The sequence below is a fragment of the Cariama cristata genome, unplaced genomic scaffold (assembly GCF_000690535.1).
Source record: "Cariama cristata isolate BGI_N322 unplaced genomic scaffold, ASM69053v1 scaffold11269, whole genome shotgun sequence".
Lineage (NCBI taxonomy): Eukaryota > Metazoa > Chordata > Aves > Cariamiformes > Cariamidae > Cariama > Cariama cristata.
This window is the reverse complement of record NW_009635293.1, coordinates 25617-43699: the sequence shown is the minus strand read 5'-3', so window position 1 is coordinate 43699 and position 18083 is coordinate 25617. Positions and strand designations below refer to the sequence as shown.

The window sequence follows — 18083 nt, the reverse complement described above, 5'->3', positions numbered from 1 at the left end:
TAACATAAGCTGATGAAATACTGATGGAGACATTTTATTTTTCTCAAAATTATGACAATACATTTCATTTGCACAGGATTTTTACAAATGTAACTGAAAGTTTTGGTTTGCCTTTTACACACTTCCCAAAGGAAAGCTATATTAGTTTTGATATTTTAATTAAATTACCCATTTATTAAGAAAAGATGAAAAAGTTGAGATGAAATACTTTAATATGTTGTGACCCAATAAACGTATGAAAACCTGAATATTATGCAAGTATACTATTTTGTGTTTTCAAAGGTAAAGGCATAGTATGTGAGAATATACTAAAACAAAGGCTCAAATGCTAATTAGTTAGTACTTTACTTTTATTCACAAAATGAATTCTTCTAAATCACAGTAGCAATAAAAAGAATAAATATTACCTGTATACTAAATGGTAATTCATACTGGAGATAGACGATATTTCCAAATAAAAGTGTTGTAAAAAATGAGCTCTTAAAATATCTAAGACATTTTTGGATATTATAAAGTATTTTATACAGAAAACTATTTGAATGTATATTTTCACTTTAAGATGTAAGTGGAATATTAGATTTGTTATAAAATGGGGTTTTGCAAATAAAAGAAGGTACATTGATCATAACTTGACTTTTGTTAAGTCAGGATATAAAATTATTTTGTGTGGGATTTTATGTGTGATTCAAATAATGAAAAAAAAAGAGATTTATTAAGAAATGTTTTAACAGTAAGTCATCTGAGCCTCTATCTAGATTAGGAGGCATCAGGAGTGTAGAAGTATTTGTCCCTGCTGTAGAGTTCAACTGCTACAAAGAACAATGAATAGATGTATTGGGTTTGGCTACCAAATTCCTATGATGCAGAGGTGTTTACTTATTACAGAAAATTCCATTTATCAGATTAAAATAAACCCTAAAAGATCATTCTGTACTTGAGACACCCAGTGCATGATAGTCAGCTACAAAACAGTGTATATGCAAGTTCAGGCAAAGCCATAATACGCAAAAATACACAAACACTGAAGACTAGCTGTAAAAAAAAAGCATGGGAATTGATATTGTATTCGCAACTGGAGCTAGTGCTTCAGAGTTACTGCCCTGTATGCCACACAAGAGCTTCAGAAATTTACTAGGAAGTGTGTGCTGGCTTACTGTGAAAGAGGCTTTCTATGCTGGACAGACAGAATGCAACGGTACATTTTATCTGTGCTTACATGCATGCATTCCTGTAAGGAGATGCAGTGTGTTATACACGCACTACACTTGACGTAGACATTTTTATAATTAAATAAAATTATTTTTATGGCATTCAATTTAGCATTGTTATTTATAGGGTAAAGAACCACAGCAGGCTGTAAGAAAAGTTGCATAAGCAAAGAACATGAAAACTAAAAAACCAACCTCATATGTATTTAGAATTTTATTTTCTCTGAAGAGGCAAATAGCATAACAGGCAAAATAAACATTATTTTTCAGAGACTGATTCTTAGAGTCATATGGAATGCAATGTGCCCTGAAATATGAGTTAGCATTATACAGAAATACATTCTTCTAAAATATTTCCATACTTGATGCTAATTCCTCATTTTACCTTGTTTTATTTAAGATGTATTCCATGGAAAATCTACATAACTATCAAATATTCATAGTTATTTACATTGCCGTTTTATTTCAAGTTGGTGCATTGCTTTAGAGGAATAGTGTCTCCTCCATGGTCAAGCATAGATATTCTCAACATCCAGCATACTAAATTTCTTCCAGAATGTGAAGCATGATATACAGGAAGACTCAACTTAAGTAAAGAATATTGCAAAGAGAAGAGTGGTTGGTAATGGTGTTAGAGATGAATGATCAGCATACCTGGCAGTTACTGCTGCAACGGCAGCTCTACAACTCAAGAAAAGGAAGCCTGTCAGGGAAAGATTGTCTTTCTAACAAAGATGTATTTTAGAAGTTTCTTACATAATGCTATTCATCTTCCAACATTAAAAAAGAAACCAAAGTGATTTATTAGGAAAAAAAATTGAGGATACCTATATTTTCAGACTATGGCATAATACAAAGTTGTAAGTAAAAATATTATAAGTAATGTATAATTAACCTACCCTGAAATCAAGAAATTATGATTATTGAAAAAATTGTACCTGTTCTAATAGGTAAATGTACTCTTACTACATCTTCATAATTTACAGTTAAAATAATGAGCAAATGTACATAATATAAAGCTCAATTATTTCTGGAGTCAATTGTTTTATCACTGAATGCAATACTTTATTTTGCATAGGATCTTCATCTGCATTTTTCAGAGATTTAAAAATTTTAGGAGCTCAAATTGAGCTCCCTATATATTTATATACAAATAAACAACTAAGGACTATAGTAATCAAAAAGATTGGCATAAAGGAGTGTGATTTCAGATGTAACCGGGGAAGAGAATTAAACTAGATGAGGTAAAGACATGCAGATGAGAGAGAGGCATAATAGTGTCATTATAAATAAGTATGAAATGTAGTCTAAGAAATATGCTAAATGTATGTTGTCTGATTAGTCAGGTCAAGACATGAAAAAATTAATGAGGATTTTTTCTCTTGCTCGCTTCAAACTACAACTTATAAACTTCTACTTTAAAATGAAAGCTTTTGACCTAAAACACTGTTGCTCATTTTCACATGCATGCTTCCTACAACTTAAATAAAAATGCTTTACTTTGCATTTTACACTGTCTGCCAGGTATTTCCTGTGAACATCCCATCTAAAATCTCTTGGTTCTAGTAACTAAAGTCTGTAAAGAAAATCCTGGCAAAACTGTAGTTCTAAGCTTCACGAGCAGCCATTTTAAACAGAAAGCTGGTTTTGTTGTGTTGACAATCACATTTTACGCTGATTCCTTCCAGATGAAAAGATGCTTTTTCAAACAGTGTAATAAAAGCGTAAAGTCAGCTGTTCTAAGGACATAAAACTGATTTATCTGTTCTGTGGTCACCGTTTTTTCCCTTGATACAACGGAATTTTTCTTTTAAAGAATAGGTTAACAATTAATGGCTACTAGAAGCCCAAATTACGGAGAAAGAAGTAACATTTAAAAATAACAATTTGCCTTTTAAAGAAACACAACACATAATTGCAATTAATTTTGCATCTCATGATGCATCTGCTATTGTGCTTATGAAATGTTAAATGTTAATGGCTAGATTTACACAACAGATAAACAGTTAATTCTGACAGCTGACTATTGACAATGTCATCATCAGATTTCAGAGCTATTACCTTTGATAAGAAAGAGGTTTCAGATAGATTTCAGATCTTTTTATCTGCCTGCAGCTGGGCAGGACAGCCTTGCACCGGCTTAGATTTGAGAGATTCCCCACCCCTCCATCAGGGCTAGAATCAGTTTCCCACCTTTAAAATACAGGTTTCAGTTCTGGAGACTCTGATGGCACTATATATATATATATATACCATTTCTGAACAAGCAAGTTGTGTAGGGACAGATCTCCAAAAAGCGGCATGATCCAAAAGTATTACTTAAGCTTAATTTGGCCACTTAGCCTTAACATTAGTTCATTAAATCCTTGCTCAGAGGATATGCAGCCCTAGCTGTGACTAATCTCAGAGGGGTCTCAGTTTCTGACCAGAAAGCTTCTCATTAGCGGGAAATTTTCGTACAGCCCTGGGTGAGTCAAGGAAGCCCTGGAGAAGGGCAACATGTACGGCACACTGTGTGCGAGCTCTCCCCAGCTTTCTAACTCTAGATGGCTCTCGGCTCAGCAGCTCGTCTGTGTTGCAAATGAGTGGTTTAGGGTCGCTCAAAGAATCTGCATTCATAGTTCCAGTTATTTGTGACAGGCTGCCTGCAGAGCACCCTTCCACTCCACGCAGCAGGAACTGCACCTGAAGGCATGGGAGGTTTCAGGGCTCAGATGCAGCACCACATCACTGCTCGAAGAAGGGCGAATGGTGCCGGGCAGAAACGTCCCCACCAGGGCCCCAGGTGCAAACCTCTGCTTGGAGCACTGGGGAATGTCTCTGTCACAGCTATGAAATACTGCAGCCCCTCAAGCTGAACCAATTACTGAAGTGGGAAAAATTCATGGCCATCATCGTGGGCTACCAAATTTGGCAGACATGTTCTTTATATGCAGAGAACATAAACACATTCAGAGAATCTGATGACACAGGATAGTATGATATTTTCCATACACTGGACTAAAAGGAGTTTTTTTAGAAGCATAGTTACTACATTGATCTATTTAAACAAGATGTTTGAAACCAAAAGGAACCTAATGTGTTAAAATGATAAATATTCTTGAATGTTAAAATCATAAGGACAAAAAACTTAAGTTCTGCTGATCTTTTGCTAACTAGAGTAGAAAGATTAAAATGGATCGTAAACAATTCTTGTAGGTATCTTCTTACTACTGTAAGTTTAAGCATCTTATAATGCAGTCATCTGATTCCAAACTGAGGCCCATAGGACCTATTGCTATGCATACTAATACTACAATGTGTTCTATTTATGTTAAATTAGTAGAAAATAGAGACACTCAAGAAATCATAACTTTAAGATTAAAACAATCTGATTATGAAAATATTTGAAACTTGGACCTTTAAAAAATACAGAACAAACACTTACCCAATGTGAACAGGTGTACCTCCAGTGGCCTTAGCAAATGATAATGACTAATGCCAGTTAAGGTCTGGCCTGTTTATATCTAAGGGGCTTATAAGATTTACATGATTTTATTGTGTTCTGTTCCTATGGGAAATAAATAAGCATGTGTCTCCTCTTTAAAGCATATGATTCTGAGAAGTGACTCTCTAAAAGAGTGTCCTTTTTCACTGTGTTGCCATATATACCAGCTCAAATTTTGCAAGTAAATTGTGTGTCCATCAGCAACAAAAATGCAGTTAGCCGAATGCTGCCCTTAGTTACACCAGTACAACTTCATTGTACTTCAGAGTGCTATGCACATAAAACTGGGAATAGACGTTTTTCACATTCCAGAGCCATTTCTTATGTTTTCAAGTGTTAACATATGAAGATGGGGGTAGGGAATCTCCAGTCAGGAACAGAGAATTCCTGCCTGAAGGGGATGATGAAAACCTCATGACAGTAACATCACTGTAAATACTACTATCTGGAGACAGCGCAGTCCACTGAACGGGGCACTAGCCTTAAAGTCAGGATATCCAGCTTTAGGTTTAAAACTGCCACTACCTCCACGTATGCCCTCAGACAAACTACTCCACAAAATTGATTGCTGAATAAGTCTTCAGACTCCTTCTGAATTAGGAGCCTGTATCAAAGAATGCAATTTTATGTCCAATGCACATGTTCCTCAGAGCTTTGATATTAACATGGAAACATTATGGTTGGAAGAGACCTCAAAGATCAACAAGTCCAACCTTTTACCCAATGCCACCATGCCCACTAAACCCACTAAACCATGTGTCGAAGCGCCACATCTAAATGTTTTTTGAACACCTCCAGGGATGGTGAGTCCACCACCTCCCTGGGAAGCCTGTTCCAATGCTTAACGACTCTTACAGTGAAGAAGCTCTTCCTAATATCCAACAAGCTACCATGGGGCAAACAAATGACATGCTACCAGGCTGCTGCATGAGAACCACCTGTGTGCATGCTCCAGTCCAGATCTACTTGACTCCCTGGCAGTTTACACCTCAGCATCCCCATCTGTACAGTTGTGATAATGGTACTTCCTTCTTCTATGAAGTGTTTTGAGACCTACAGGATAAAAGAACAAGTATCATCTTTGTTTCATGACTGATTAGTGTTGGAAATGCATCCAGTCACTTGGGATTGTTGGCAAAATTTCACTGGATTATGAACTGGTTAATTTTTATCTACTTAGAGACTAAGAGCATGCATGAGCATTTTATAAATAAGCATGCCTATACATATGTACACACATTTTAAAACATAATGATGCCTCAGGATTTCCTGAGATTTCTGCTGTCTTCATTGGGAAATGAGACAAAATTGAATTATCAAATGTGAATGTTTATTTACAAAAGAAAGCAGAATGCACATCACCTTCATATAGATACACAAAAGATGTCTCCTTTGTGGCCATATTTGATCTAAAACCTTGTGAGCATAATATAAATCACAATCTTAAAGTAAATCATCAGGAAAATTCTGTCAGTCAAATTTTCCACCTTCCTCTTCTCTAATATTGAAAGCAGTCTTAATGATGATTTTACTCAAGGCTGTACCTTTATTTAAAGTCTATGGTCTAACATCCATTCAGAGTAAGAACCAAAATGATGGTTTTAAAGACACAAGTCCAAACAAACTACAGACAACCAAATGAAACTGAAAACAGTAAGATCAGATATTGCATGTAGGTCTCTGTAGAGTAAGACATGGGGCAAAGGCAGAGTAAGTGGCACAAGAACAGTTACAGGGAAAGCAGACCTATTACTCTGCATACATGTGTCATGGATCATGAAGAAGGAACTCTTGCTAATGACCCAGAAGAAATTCTGAAATTCTTTTATCGTGGGGCACCTAAAGTCTACGCTAAGGCATCTTTTTTCCTTTCACTGCAGATCTGTGAGCTCCATTCCTCACAGGGCCATGTGAACTCTGTCTCCCAAACTGCACAAGCGTGAAGGCGCTTGCTGAGGAGTGTTGCGGTTTGCCTCTAAGAGCCAAGTCACAACCAACAGAAAAAATGGTAAAGAAAGTGGAATCACTCACTTCCAAAAGTAAATGGACAGACTGAACAGTTGATAATTTTAATTATGTACATATCCCTGAAAGTATGCAAATACTAGTTTTACTAATGCTGAGCATTTCTTCTTTAAAGATATGCAAAGCAAGCACAAGGGTTCAAATATTCAGCACAAAGACTTTAATTTCTACCCACAAAAGCCAACAGATTTCACACAGGTTCACCGTTTAAGCCAATATACTGTTCTTCACAATTTCAGTTACAGTTCTCGATTCAGCAATTACATTTCAGATGATATTATTTCACACAAGAATGTGATAATTATTTCTAATACTCTAAATCACAGGTTTTTAGTGAAGTCTGCAATAGACACAGTAGTATAGCAGGGAGATGCCAGTGTAGCATAATGTGACCCACAGAATAATTCTACAATGTGTGGGATAAAGAGGAGAAAAATTAGCAATATACTATGGGGATGCATCAGGATAGATACAGATAGACATTTTGGTACTGTAGTGCACTTTTTTGCATCTTCAGTCTCATTTTAGCAAGGTTTGTACAAGTATTAATGAGCTCATAAGTGTGAGGCAGGCTGGTAGGACTGGAAAAGAGGTGGAACTATGTATAGATATTTCTAAAGTACAAGTTCTAGCTGACCTTCCTCAGTGTTCAAGTGGAAGTTACTGTTTCTGTAGTGGGGCAGAAGAGAAAAGGTGCCTGTACTTCAGTTTGCAAGATCACAGTCTCTGAAACTGGCAGCGCAGGTGGGTCTCTACTAAAACAACATTCTTGAAGGTAGCAAGCAAGTATGGGTCCCAGTTAATTTCTGCTCCTCCTGGTATGAAGTGCTAACAAGAAACCAAAGAGTGGGGCAGATAGCTGTGAGGGGAAATAACATCTTAATCTACCATTTCTGCTTGCCTCAGAGCACTTAAAGTAGAGCCTAGTCTGGTCTTTTGATACCACAGGAATTTATGCCTCCAGTAAGTGGAAATGAATCTCCACTTCAGAACTGCTCGCTGGGAAAAGGGATTTTTGGCATGACTGACCATGTCACACTTCTCTGGTCGGCAATTTCATTGAAGGATTCAGGCGCAGGGTAGCCAAGTATTTGTATCTTGTATAACACTTATTTGGCAGCCTTTTGACAGGTCTCCTCAGCCCAGCTGGAAGAGCACACATCCAGGCTGGGCCCCAGGAATGGGTGGTGATGATTGCTGGTGAGTGCCAGAGGCCAGTGCTTGCCTGCAGGGCTGGCAATCCTGCAAGTCTCCTTCCCTGACCTGTTGGCAATTAGAGGCAGTGGAGTATTATCTGCAGCCAGCTGGGACAGCCATCAAAAGGACTGCTGTAGTCTCTCTAGCACTTGTTACCATGACAGACAGCTGATGAATAGAGGCAGGACAAAGGACAGTGCTATCAAATTCCTTAATTGATGAATGACTGCTGATATCACGGAAAACAGGAACCCTCCAGCTTCTGCATGTTGTCTGACAACTCTGCACTCACCCAGCCCTGGCTTAGTCTTGGCTGTTCCCCCACCTACTCCACCCATAGCTGAAAAGTTTTATGCAGTTTTATAACCTAATCCCACTAATGTATGAGTCAGGGTGTCGCGTATTAAAGAAAAGGTGTGTGGTCATACAGACAATATAGGCACAAGAGAATGGTAAGGTGGCGCTGAGAACAAGACAGGAATAGTTACAAAGCTATTGGGCTGTGTAAACATGGAGGTAGTTGCTCCTTCCCAAACCAAATTCAACTTAAATAATCAAATAACTCAGTAGAAGTAATGAGGTCTGAAATGATCAATGACAATTGTGTTTTGCACTTTCCCAGGACGATCTAGTTCTAAGAAAGGCTAACAGCACTTTAAACTGTAACTTATTTAAGCGTTGAGTTATAAAACTGGAAACCAGGACACTGCTACCCTTTCTATTTCAGGCAAGTTAACCAATGAATGAGAAAGTAACAGGTTTCTTGACTGAATGCCTACCAAAAAAAAGCCAACTGTAACCCAGAACATTTACTGTTAAAATTATGAGCCCATGAAAATCCAAGTTTATAAGAACAAAGTTGTTTACAGACTCGAATAACAGCATCCATCATTTTAATGCTGCAACTCCAAATTAAGACAGTGCAGATGGGCATAATTTTCCATTCTTAATATGAGACACAACACCATGTGTCTTTAATATAAATGCAACATATACATTCAGCTAGAATGTTGGTTTATTCTTACATTTCATATTCAAACCTAAGTCATTATCAAAGAAAAAGTGAGTGAATACAAATGCAGTCAAGATGACGATGATACAAAAATTGGTCATTTGACATAATCTAACTTCTTATTTGTAGGATCTAAAAAGAATGAAATGTTTTCTTTATTAATGGTTCCAGTTAATCCTGTATCCAAACATTTTCCCCAATAAACATCAGATTATTTTTATGTTGGCTATAAAGCTGTCACTCCTCAATAAACAGATATGCTCCTGGTGGGTTTACCTCTGCTGTCAAAGATATGTCAATTCATGCATCATCTCATAAGCGAAACCAGAGAAGCTCGGACGCATGGCTCATAGTGAATCCAGCTGCGCAGGGGTTGCTCACCACCTGAGAGGACTCTTGCCGCCGCAGCCCCCGTGCAATTGGCAGCGACTGGATGCTCCCAACACAAGTTCGCAAAAGCCCTGAAGTTAATACTCTTGCCTCCCTTTAATAGAAAGCTATGTGACCTTTAATGCTCTGCTTGACTGAGCCTTCCTTTAGTGAGTCTCAATTAAATTTTATGTTTTGTGGCTCCCATTTTCTTGTAAGACAAGAAAAGAGTTCAAGGGATGGATTCTTCTTTGAAGAATTTAATTCCCTGCGGAGAAAATTTTCCATCTAAAGAGCCGCTCAAAGTTTGGGGGAAGAGAGCTTTTGTGGGGCTTTTTTTTCTGTGGTTTTTTTTTTTTTGTTGTTGTTGTTAAGAAATTTCTAGTATTTTGTGAAGATAAAGGAGTCTTCAGATTCTTTGAAAAAGACAGTGTTCTGTTAGTGGTTAGACTGGAAATATTTCCTCTGTTCTTTTCATTATAATGAGGAGAAAATCAGAGGGATGGTTAAAGTAATCCTGGCCATTATTTGTCATGAAGGAGCTTTCCATGAAATCATCAGATTGTTACTGTGATACTGTAGTAACATAATACTGGTTAATTTTCAGTAAGAGGCATTGCAGTAAATGAAACATTTGCATATGTATTCATGAAAATAAGTACTTCCTAGGCTGATTCTGCATAGTTAACCTCAACGTAACAAAGTCAAAAAATTAAGCCATTAGGAAGTGTCTTGTCTGAACTGGGCTCTGACATTCTAGCTCCATAGTTGCCACTAGTGAAAATATCAGTACAAATGAGCATAAGCACTATTCCCAAATGAAAACAAACATTTTCAGGAGCAGGCTATTAGTAACATTTCTTTTCCCACTATGATCCTTTATTTAATTTATTTTGTAGTCAACTTAACACAAAATCACATATGTCAGTAGGGAATTCTGAGTGCTGGTGAGAAGCCTAGACTCTTTATAGTCAGTGTATACTGAATTACATATTTCAGAAAATCAGTCTAAAAATGCTACACACCAACACGGGTATTTCTTATTGCCCATATGAAATAAACATGGGTCATGAATGAATTTCTTATAACCTTCTCCCAGATTGACACACCTGAATCTGAACACCTCATAAATTGTTTTCGTTTGCTTAGTATCTAAACGTGAAGCCCTTGGTGCTCTCTTCTGCATCTTTTTGTGGTCACCCAAGGAGGGGGTTATCAGGATTCAAGGTTTCCACTAAAATACTTCACAGTCACCTCTCTCACTTCCCTCACAAGTGTCATAATCACCATATTCCAGAAACGGGACAACTTGTGCAGATGGGAATGCAAGACTCATGGAGTCAAACAGGTTTTTCAGGATTAGTTGATTACATTTTTTTCAGCCAAAATTTAAGATTATATTGTATCTGAGATTATTCATCTCCTTTTTTCCTGCTGCTTACTACTGATGACTGTTTAAATGTGACCTTCTGCCTCTGTCTAACTTCCTGGAGAAAAATAGGTATTCACAGAATATGCTTTTTGTTTACATCAGTATTGACTGCTTTTGCAACAGAAAGTAAAACTCTGTATTAGTTCTAGCCAAACAGGAATTTGGTGTAGTCCACTGCTAAATTGTAATTTAAATCTATAATAATTCAATGTAATCATCTTCTTTTCCTGCTCAAGAGTCATGCCTTGATATAAATATAAAAAAATACTCTGGTTTGGTTCCAGTACTGCGGCACAAGCATTCTACAGAAAAAAACCCCAAACAACCCAACAATCTTCATCTCTCCCTTCTGCAGTTCATTCACAGATGACTATTGTGCTCAGACCCTTCATCGTTTCTCCACAAACAGTTTATAGGTGTTAGGCAGCACACTGCCTGAATGCTGGGAAAATAATAATGGAGTCAAATCCATAGAATAAATGATAGCTATGTCTCTGAGAAGGACTTGAAAATCACAACATGTAAAACAACTGAAACAGAGAATATTTGTTTCCTTATTTCCCTCCTCCAAATAACAATAAATAGTAAGGGAACTGTATTCTGTATGGTACTTCGAAGTTTGCAGTGTCCTGCTACTATTTTATACACATGGGTTGTACAAATATCCAGTTACACAATATAATCATATAGGCAATAAAATAAGATCATAAAATCAATTAACTTGGAAGCTGTCTCTTGATTTAGACTCGTTCTGCAGATATGTCTACCCATTCTTAATTTTACATTTTGTGAATAGTTCAACAAAATAAAAATACCAGTGCGTTTGGATGAGATAAATAGCATTTTCATGCTCACTCATGTAAGTATTGAAAATAGTTCTGTATTTAAAAATAGCTTGACATGATTGTAAATATTAATACTTTCCTATTGTGAAAACGTAGTTTTCTTTTGAGAAGCAATAAAAATTAACATATACACAGCTTAGAAAACCCCAGAAGCCCCAGATTATCATTTTTGTGAAATATTTTTAGCTTTTAAGCTTTTTAATGCCTTGCAGTGATAATGCACAACATTAGTCTTTAATCAAAAATGAATTTACCACTGATAAGGGCAAATCTAACAACTTCCTCTCTGAACACCTTAATGAAACTTCTCTACATCTCCCTACTTTAGCATTTCAAACCACCCAGTTCTATATCTATGTACTTACATTGTGTAACTTAGCTAAACCTGACTGCAAGAAACAAAACTTGCAGTGTCTAGTTCTTAATTTTCACCGCTCATCTCACCTCTGTTTTTCCAGTACAGTTTGTGGACACAAGAGGTCCGCACCTCATTGCACCTATACTGCCTCCATACATGGTATCTATGCTACTATATATAAGAACAGTTCCATTTTGATGAATATATGGACAAAAAATGGGTTGCTATTGTATTTACAAAGTTCTTATGGAAAGCTTGCTAGCTACTCAAAACTGGGATTTACTGATTAGAGTTACCGTGATTAAAGGCCAGTTCCCGAAGAGCTCCTGTGGATAACAGGCTTAACTTTAAGCATATGATCAGTCCCATTACATTCACTGGCTTTAACTGGACTGCTCATAAAATTAAGCATGTATTTAAATGCCTTTCTGGATCTGGAAGTCCCTTAGAGGAGCTCAGGCTCAGAGCAGTGGTACCTTCTGAAGATAGTACGATTCAGGTGAGTAAGGACCATAAATCCTTTTCCATATTCTGTCAAACTGAAAAGCCGTGGAATTTTGCTCATACAGGTCCTGGGAACACTGTCTATTGCAGCTAACTGGGAATGCCTGTTCATCAGAGCTCGGAAACAGGTACCTCACTGAACCGGTCATGGCTCAGGCTGAGCTAGTTCAGAAAACCAGGACAAGAATATACAAGAGCCTAGATACTGCACTACACTGATGCTGCCAGTACTGAAGCAGTGTTTGCCCTGGTGTCCCTACACAGCTGCACATTCTGGTCTTTAAACTTAACCTAATAGCAAAATTTGGTATTGTGAGGGTAAGTAATGCTAAGACGTTTCAAATTGTGCTCGTTATATAACACTACATGTTTGCCAAATTCTGGCAACTGCAAAAAAGGGTGGAATATAAAGAGGATCTAATGTCTGGAAAATGGGTGATTAAAAAAGGTCACATAAAATTGACAATTTTAAAAACATATACTCTTACCCTTCTCGTTGGAAAATAGTCCTAAAACAGTCCCCCAGGCTCTTGTAACCAGTCGGATCAGTTTTCCCTCTTTGAATTTGGAACCTAAAAAAAATATAATTTACATCACAGCATGAGAAGTCAGGGATTTTAAGTCACTTTTAACTTTCCAATTATTATATAAAAGGAGTTTTAAAGGAGTTTTTTACATATCTGATTCATTATTATATACTGTTCCTAATATACTTATTAACACTGTTTTCATAGAAGCTGTTAAACTAAGGAAAAATAGAGTAACTTTTTCTGTAGTTTATGGAACTCACAGTATAGCTATCACCTTTGACATTTACACCTCTTTCTAGTTGTTTGAAAAATAAGCTGTTAACCCTGTGCTTGATCCAAAGCCCATTGAGACTAATGGGAGTCTTTGAGTCAAACCCTATTTTTGAAAATCTGAAATGGAATACTATCATGTGTTTCACGATGAAATTAATCCACTGTGCAGTTTCTTTTTATATCTGACACAATTACAATAAAAATCAACCAGAGACATGACCAGAAATTACAGCACCATTCATTTTTCATAATTTAATAATAAGACGTACAACAAAAGCAAGTAATTAATTATTTTAATTAAAACCTTGTTTTGTCTATTCACTTTTTGACAACAATAAAGATTTCAACAGGAAGCTTGTGGCCTTGAAAGGAAAATCAAGATTACGATTTAATATTGTAAACATCTCATTATTTATGTTTTATGGATAGCAACAGTGAGTTTAAGAAACTATATTATTTTACTAAGTATCATGTCAGTTAGATTACCATATTTCTTGCTGTTTTAAAACTGCAGCCAACACATTCAACTAAATAGTATGGAGAAATTTTGAATACATTTTTAGCAATAAAACTTCTTTTCAAACTGCTAATTTCTACATAGCACTAAAAAAAAAGTAATCGATGTTATCAATTCCAGTTTACCATAGCCCCATACCAGGCAATCACTAAATTGGCTTTATCACTAAATAAAATAATAATTCTACACAACAAATCGTGTTCAACTCTTTCAAGGAATAACTGACACTGTAGTCAAGTATGTCATATGCCACAGGTATGTTGCTGTTCTCAGAAACATCTATTGTAACTTATTCTAATAGTGATACTGAATGTCATGAATATGTAACAAACAAATGTATTTTTAACTCATTGTTAAACAGCAATGTTCTTCCTTTCGACAATATTCAACAGGGTCAAATCAAGGTTTCTATTGTGGCAAAAGGTATTGTTTTGAATATCAGTTATTTCCTAAGCTGTGTTCTGTGCTAGCACATCTAACATTTTATTCACTTTGAGGAGAAAATTTCCACTGATGTAACACAATTCTTCGGGCAATTATGAAGGCAAGCCTACACCTTTTTTGAGAACAGTTAGAAGGAAACACTGAGCCCCTCCATAGTCCTAATAAAAGCAGTTCAGGCACATCTGGGATCTCTATCTGGGGTAACCTCTTTTATTAGCATGAGAACTTGCTGCCAAGTTGGCAGAGAGGAAAATGCTATTCAATAGGTTTACACTCAAATAAGAGCTGATGCATAACATTTTGTCTGAAAAGAACCCTTGGGAAGGCTAAGAGTTAAAAAAATGCCTCAATGCCATCACACAAAGTCCAAGTAATATCAGCCACAGAAGATTTTACATTGTGGCAAAATTATAACAGAAAATAGGCACATTTTAATATATTTAAGACTTGATTATTTATAACTCTCAGTTCAAAACCAAAAATGGCTTTCTTTTGCTTAAAGAAATCTAGCAAAACCTCACCAGTAAATAACTTTTCCCAAATATTTAAAAAATAACGATTTCTTAACCCAAACTCTTTTCCTCAAGTTTCAAGATTTGGCCCACTTGTAAACCCAGAACAAAGCATCACTGTTACTAAAACAAGCTCTGAATACTGTGCCTTCCCCCTGTTTCACCCTGCAAATGCTCAAGCATGTCCTACTAGCATGTGTGTAAGGTTACCCACTAAGTTGTGCATGTACAACTGTTTGTAGAACTGGGGATTTAATGCCAGACTCGCTGTGGATCTCAACAACATGGTGAGCATACTTATACAATTGTGTTTCACAGTTAACACAGTGTTATAATACGTATTTGATAGCAATAATGAAAATCATAGCAGAAGAAATGCAATAATACCATATGCAATTTATCTGTAGCAGATGAAGTATAACTTCTTGCTAAAGAAGTTAAATCAAAGAAGGTTTACATTTATTTCAGTTTTTTGTTTTAATGTAGATAAGACCTTAGTATTAAATGAGTCCATTTGTAACACAAATAACATATTCCTTCCTTTAGAGTTTTTGGATCCATTCCTTCCCTAGTAAATCTTTTTTATAGCTTTAACAGCAATCCTAAAATACATGCCAATTATGTGCTTCAACCTAGATCTGCGAATTGGGTTCTTTGATTCAGAATTGCTTGCCTCAATAAAATCATGTGTAACTTTTTAATGAACTAGCTAATTGATCACCAGCACTTGTTATAAGAAGCTCAGGGAAGAGCTGAAAAAATGTTTGTTTTTCTGGAGGCGGTAGCAGCAGCAGCAGCAGCCTGTATTAGTAATCTTAATAATACAGAAGAGTGAAAGCATTCACTTCAAAAAACAACCTGGCCTGTTTTTAATGATTGTTTAGAGGAATGAACACAACTGGGGGATACATAATGGCTTGCTCTGCTTCAAATCTATTCCTTTCTAAAAGCATTCTAAAACCACTGAATTTCATGCATTTTTGAAAGCTGGATGCCTGCCTTGTATGTTATTAGCTTTGCTAGAACAAAAAGATAAATTCTCCTATAAATATAATCAGAGCATTAACTTCTGATCCAATTTATTATTTTGAATTTTGAAAAGAAGAATGTGCAGGCAGTGTTTGGAGACACGCTGAACGGACATACTGGCACACAGGCTTTTCCAGGACTGGGGTGAATGACCTGCTACTCACTACTAGCATACAACAAGCACCTGAAGTCACTGGACACTCCAACTTGTTATGTGTTTACCGAGAGCTTTATCACTCTGAAAACGATCACTAGGCTAACTTTCCTCCTCTCACATTTTCCTGCTTCTTTGCTTTCTGGACAAAATGCTGTGGTACTGAGCACTCCCACCCTGGGAATGCTCACGGAGCAGTGGGAGGTACTTTGGCACCCAGGTTACCTCTTCCCACCCGGGACTGCCCCTGGCACCTACTGCCTGCCCTCTCGGCTCCTCCTCGCAGTTCTCACCTCCAGCTCCCACGACACAGGGGATCTCATAACCTCCCTTTCTGGCTTGTAGCAGCAGCCCACAGGGCTTGGTCTTTTATGCCCCCTTTGACTGAACAGTACCTTTGCAGTAGCTTTGTTTGATACAAAAGTGTCCTGACACTGTTTAAGAAGAGAACATCAGTGGCCTTCCCTGTTCACCCCAGAAGACACATTGTTAGGATCTCGAAAAGTGGAAACCATGTAAAACCATTTGAGGTTCTGGGGTCTGTTCGAAAGGCAGTATCTTCATTGAAAACTTTGCATGTGATCTAAAACCATGAAAATAGTTTAACTTATCCACAACTACTATTTGTGAAATGAATAAACCTATTCTTATCTTGATACGAAGACAGAGAGCATTTTTTATGGTTATAACAGTCCTTGATCAATAACTCTCAATTGGCTCACCCTGAAATCCCACAATGCAGAAGATGCTTGAGTCCTTTCATCAGTTCTCTGAACCACTTCCCATTTAAGAAGTGATATACCATATTGTGGAGCAATGACTACGTAAACACACGTACCTGTTTCCAATGCCCAATTTACAGTTCTTGTTAGTTTTATAATAGCCAGTATTTTATTCCAAATTTTATAAAACCCTCAGTCCACAGGATGCTTTCCTGCCCCCCTTCCTATTGCAAAAGTTCTCTAAGTAGTCTTTTCTAACACAATCAATAACTATAGGAGAACAAGCAGATGTGTGTGCTTTCTGAAAAAAAAAATATTTTTTTTCTCTCTCCCTCTATCAGTTGCTAAATTTTTTGTGCATGCTTGCTGAACATCTCATCAAAGTTATCTTGTGGATGTCTGCCACTACAGTATCCAGGTATTTAGTGTTCAAAGTCTGTTCACCACAATGTTACCTAGCAACCCTCCCCCTTTTATTTACTGATCTGGGCCAGAGAAAGATTTCCAATTCATGCTGAAATTGTTTTAGTCATCTTAAAATCTAAAAATTGAAGTAGAGAGTGAGCAGTTAAATCCCAGCTATGTAGGACAACCGCAACGTGATGTGGAGCAGACTAGACTCACCAAATCCTTGCCACTGGGTTTGCAAAGCCTATACCCTCATGTGTAAATTCCAGAATGCCTTGTTGCTTTTATGCAGTGCTGCTGACTAGTTCCTCAACCACAAAGTTCAGAGGGAAAGAAAAACACTGACTCAGAGAACCAGGCTTTATACCATGTTGCAGTACTTGCCAACGAGCGGCAGTCTTAGCTGTATTTTCCTTCTCTTCACATGTCTAACTAGGAATGTTATCATATGTTCTACTCTATTTTGAATAAAGCTCCTAACATTTCCCTCCATGATTGGGACTTACGCAGTACCAAAGCAAATAACCTCAGGTACTCAGGTGTTTAGATGTTATAAATAAAAGAAGAGAGTTATGTGGCATAATAACAAAACAAATTAAATTATCTGTGCAATGTTAAATTTAAAGCAACTTTTAAATAAATGTACAGCCTTTGGAAAACTGAAAACATTTATAGCTTTTTTGCACTTTCAATAATTCCCATGATTCCAGACACTCCTAGCTGTAGTCACCCCTACCAGCATAAGTCGATAAAAAATGTATAGTCTGAAGCTTTATATAAATACACATTATTTAACAGTTCACATGCTTATAATAAAAAATAACTGCATTATAATTTAAAAAGATTTTGATTTGCTAACTTAAACATTTATTCAGGTGTTACTACTAGTTAGTGCTATCTGCTGATGCTTAGGTTTCATGCAAAACTTTGCACTGCAAAATGGACCTTCAGAATATAATTTATTTCACTTCTTGGCTCAAGTTCTTTGAGTTGCTTATGTTACTTACAGGATAATAACTAAATTGAGAGTATAATTCTGTCACTTATTTTAACAGTA

The 18083-nt window shown here is 36.7% G+C and overlaps 1 protein-coding gene across 1 annotated transcript in view; it reads right to left on the bottom strand.

Moving 5' to 3' along the window:
- LOC104167271 (mitochondrial 2-oxodicarboxylate carrier-like) overlaps positions 1-13009 on the bottom strand; it is a gene marked incomplete at both ends in the record, with an annotated part of 46618 nt that extends 33609 nt beyond the window's left edge. Inside the window, one exon of the mRNA XM_009707480.1 lies at positions 12926-13009. Coding sequence (XP_009705782.1) covers positions 12926-13009 — 84 coding nt within the window. The remainder of the gene's footprint in view (positions 1-12925) is intronic.
- Between the last annotated feature and the right edge of the window lie 5074 nt (positions 13010-18083).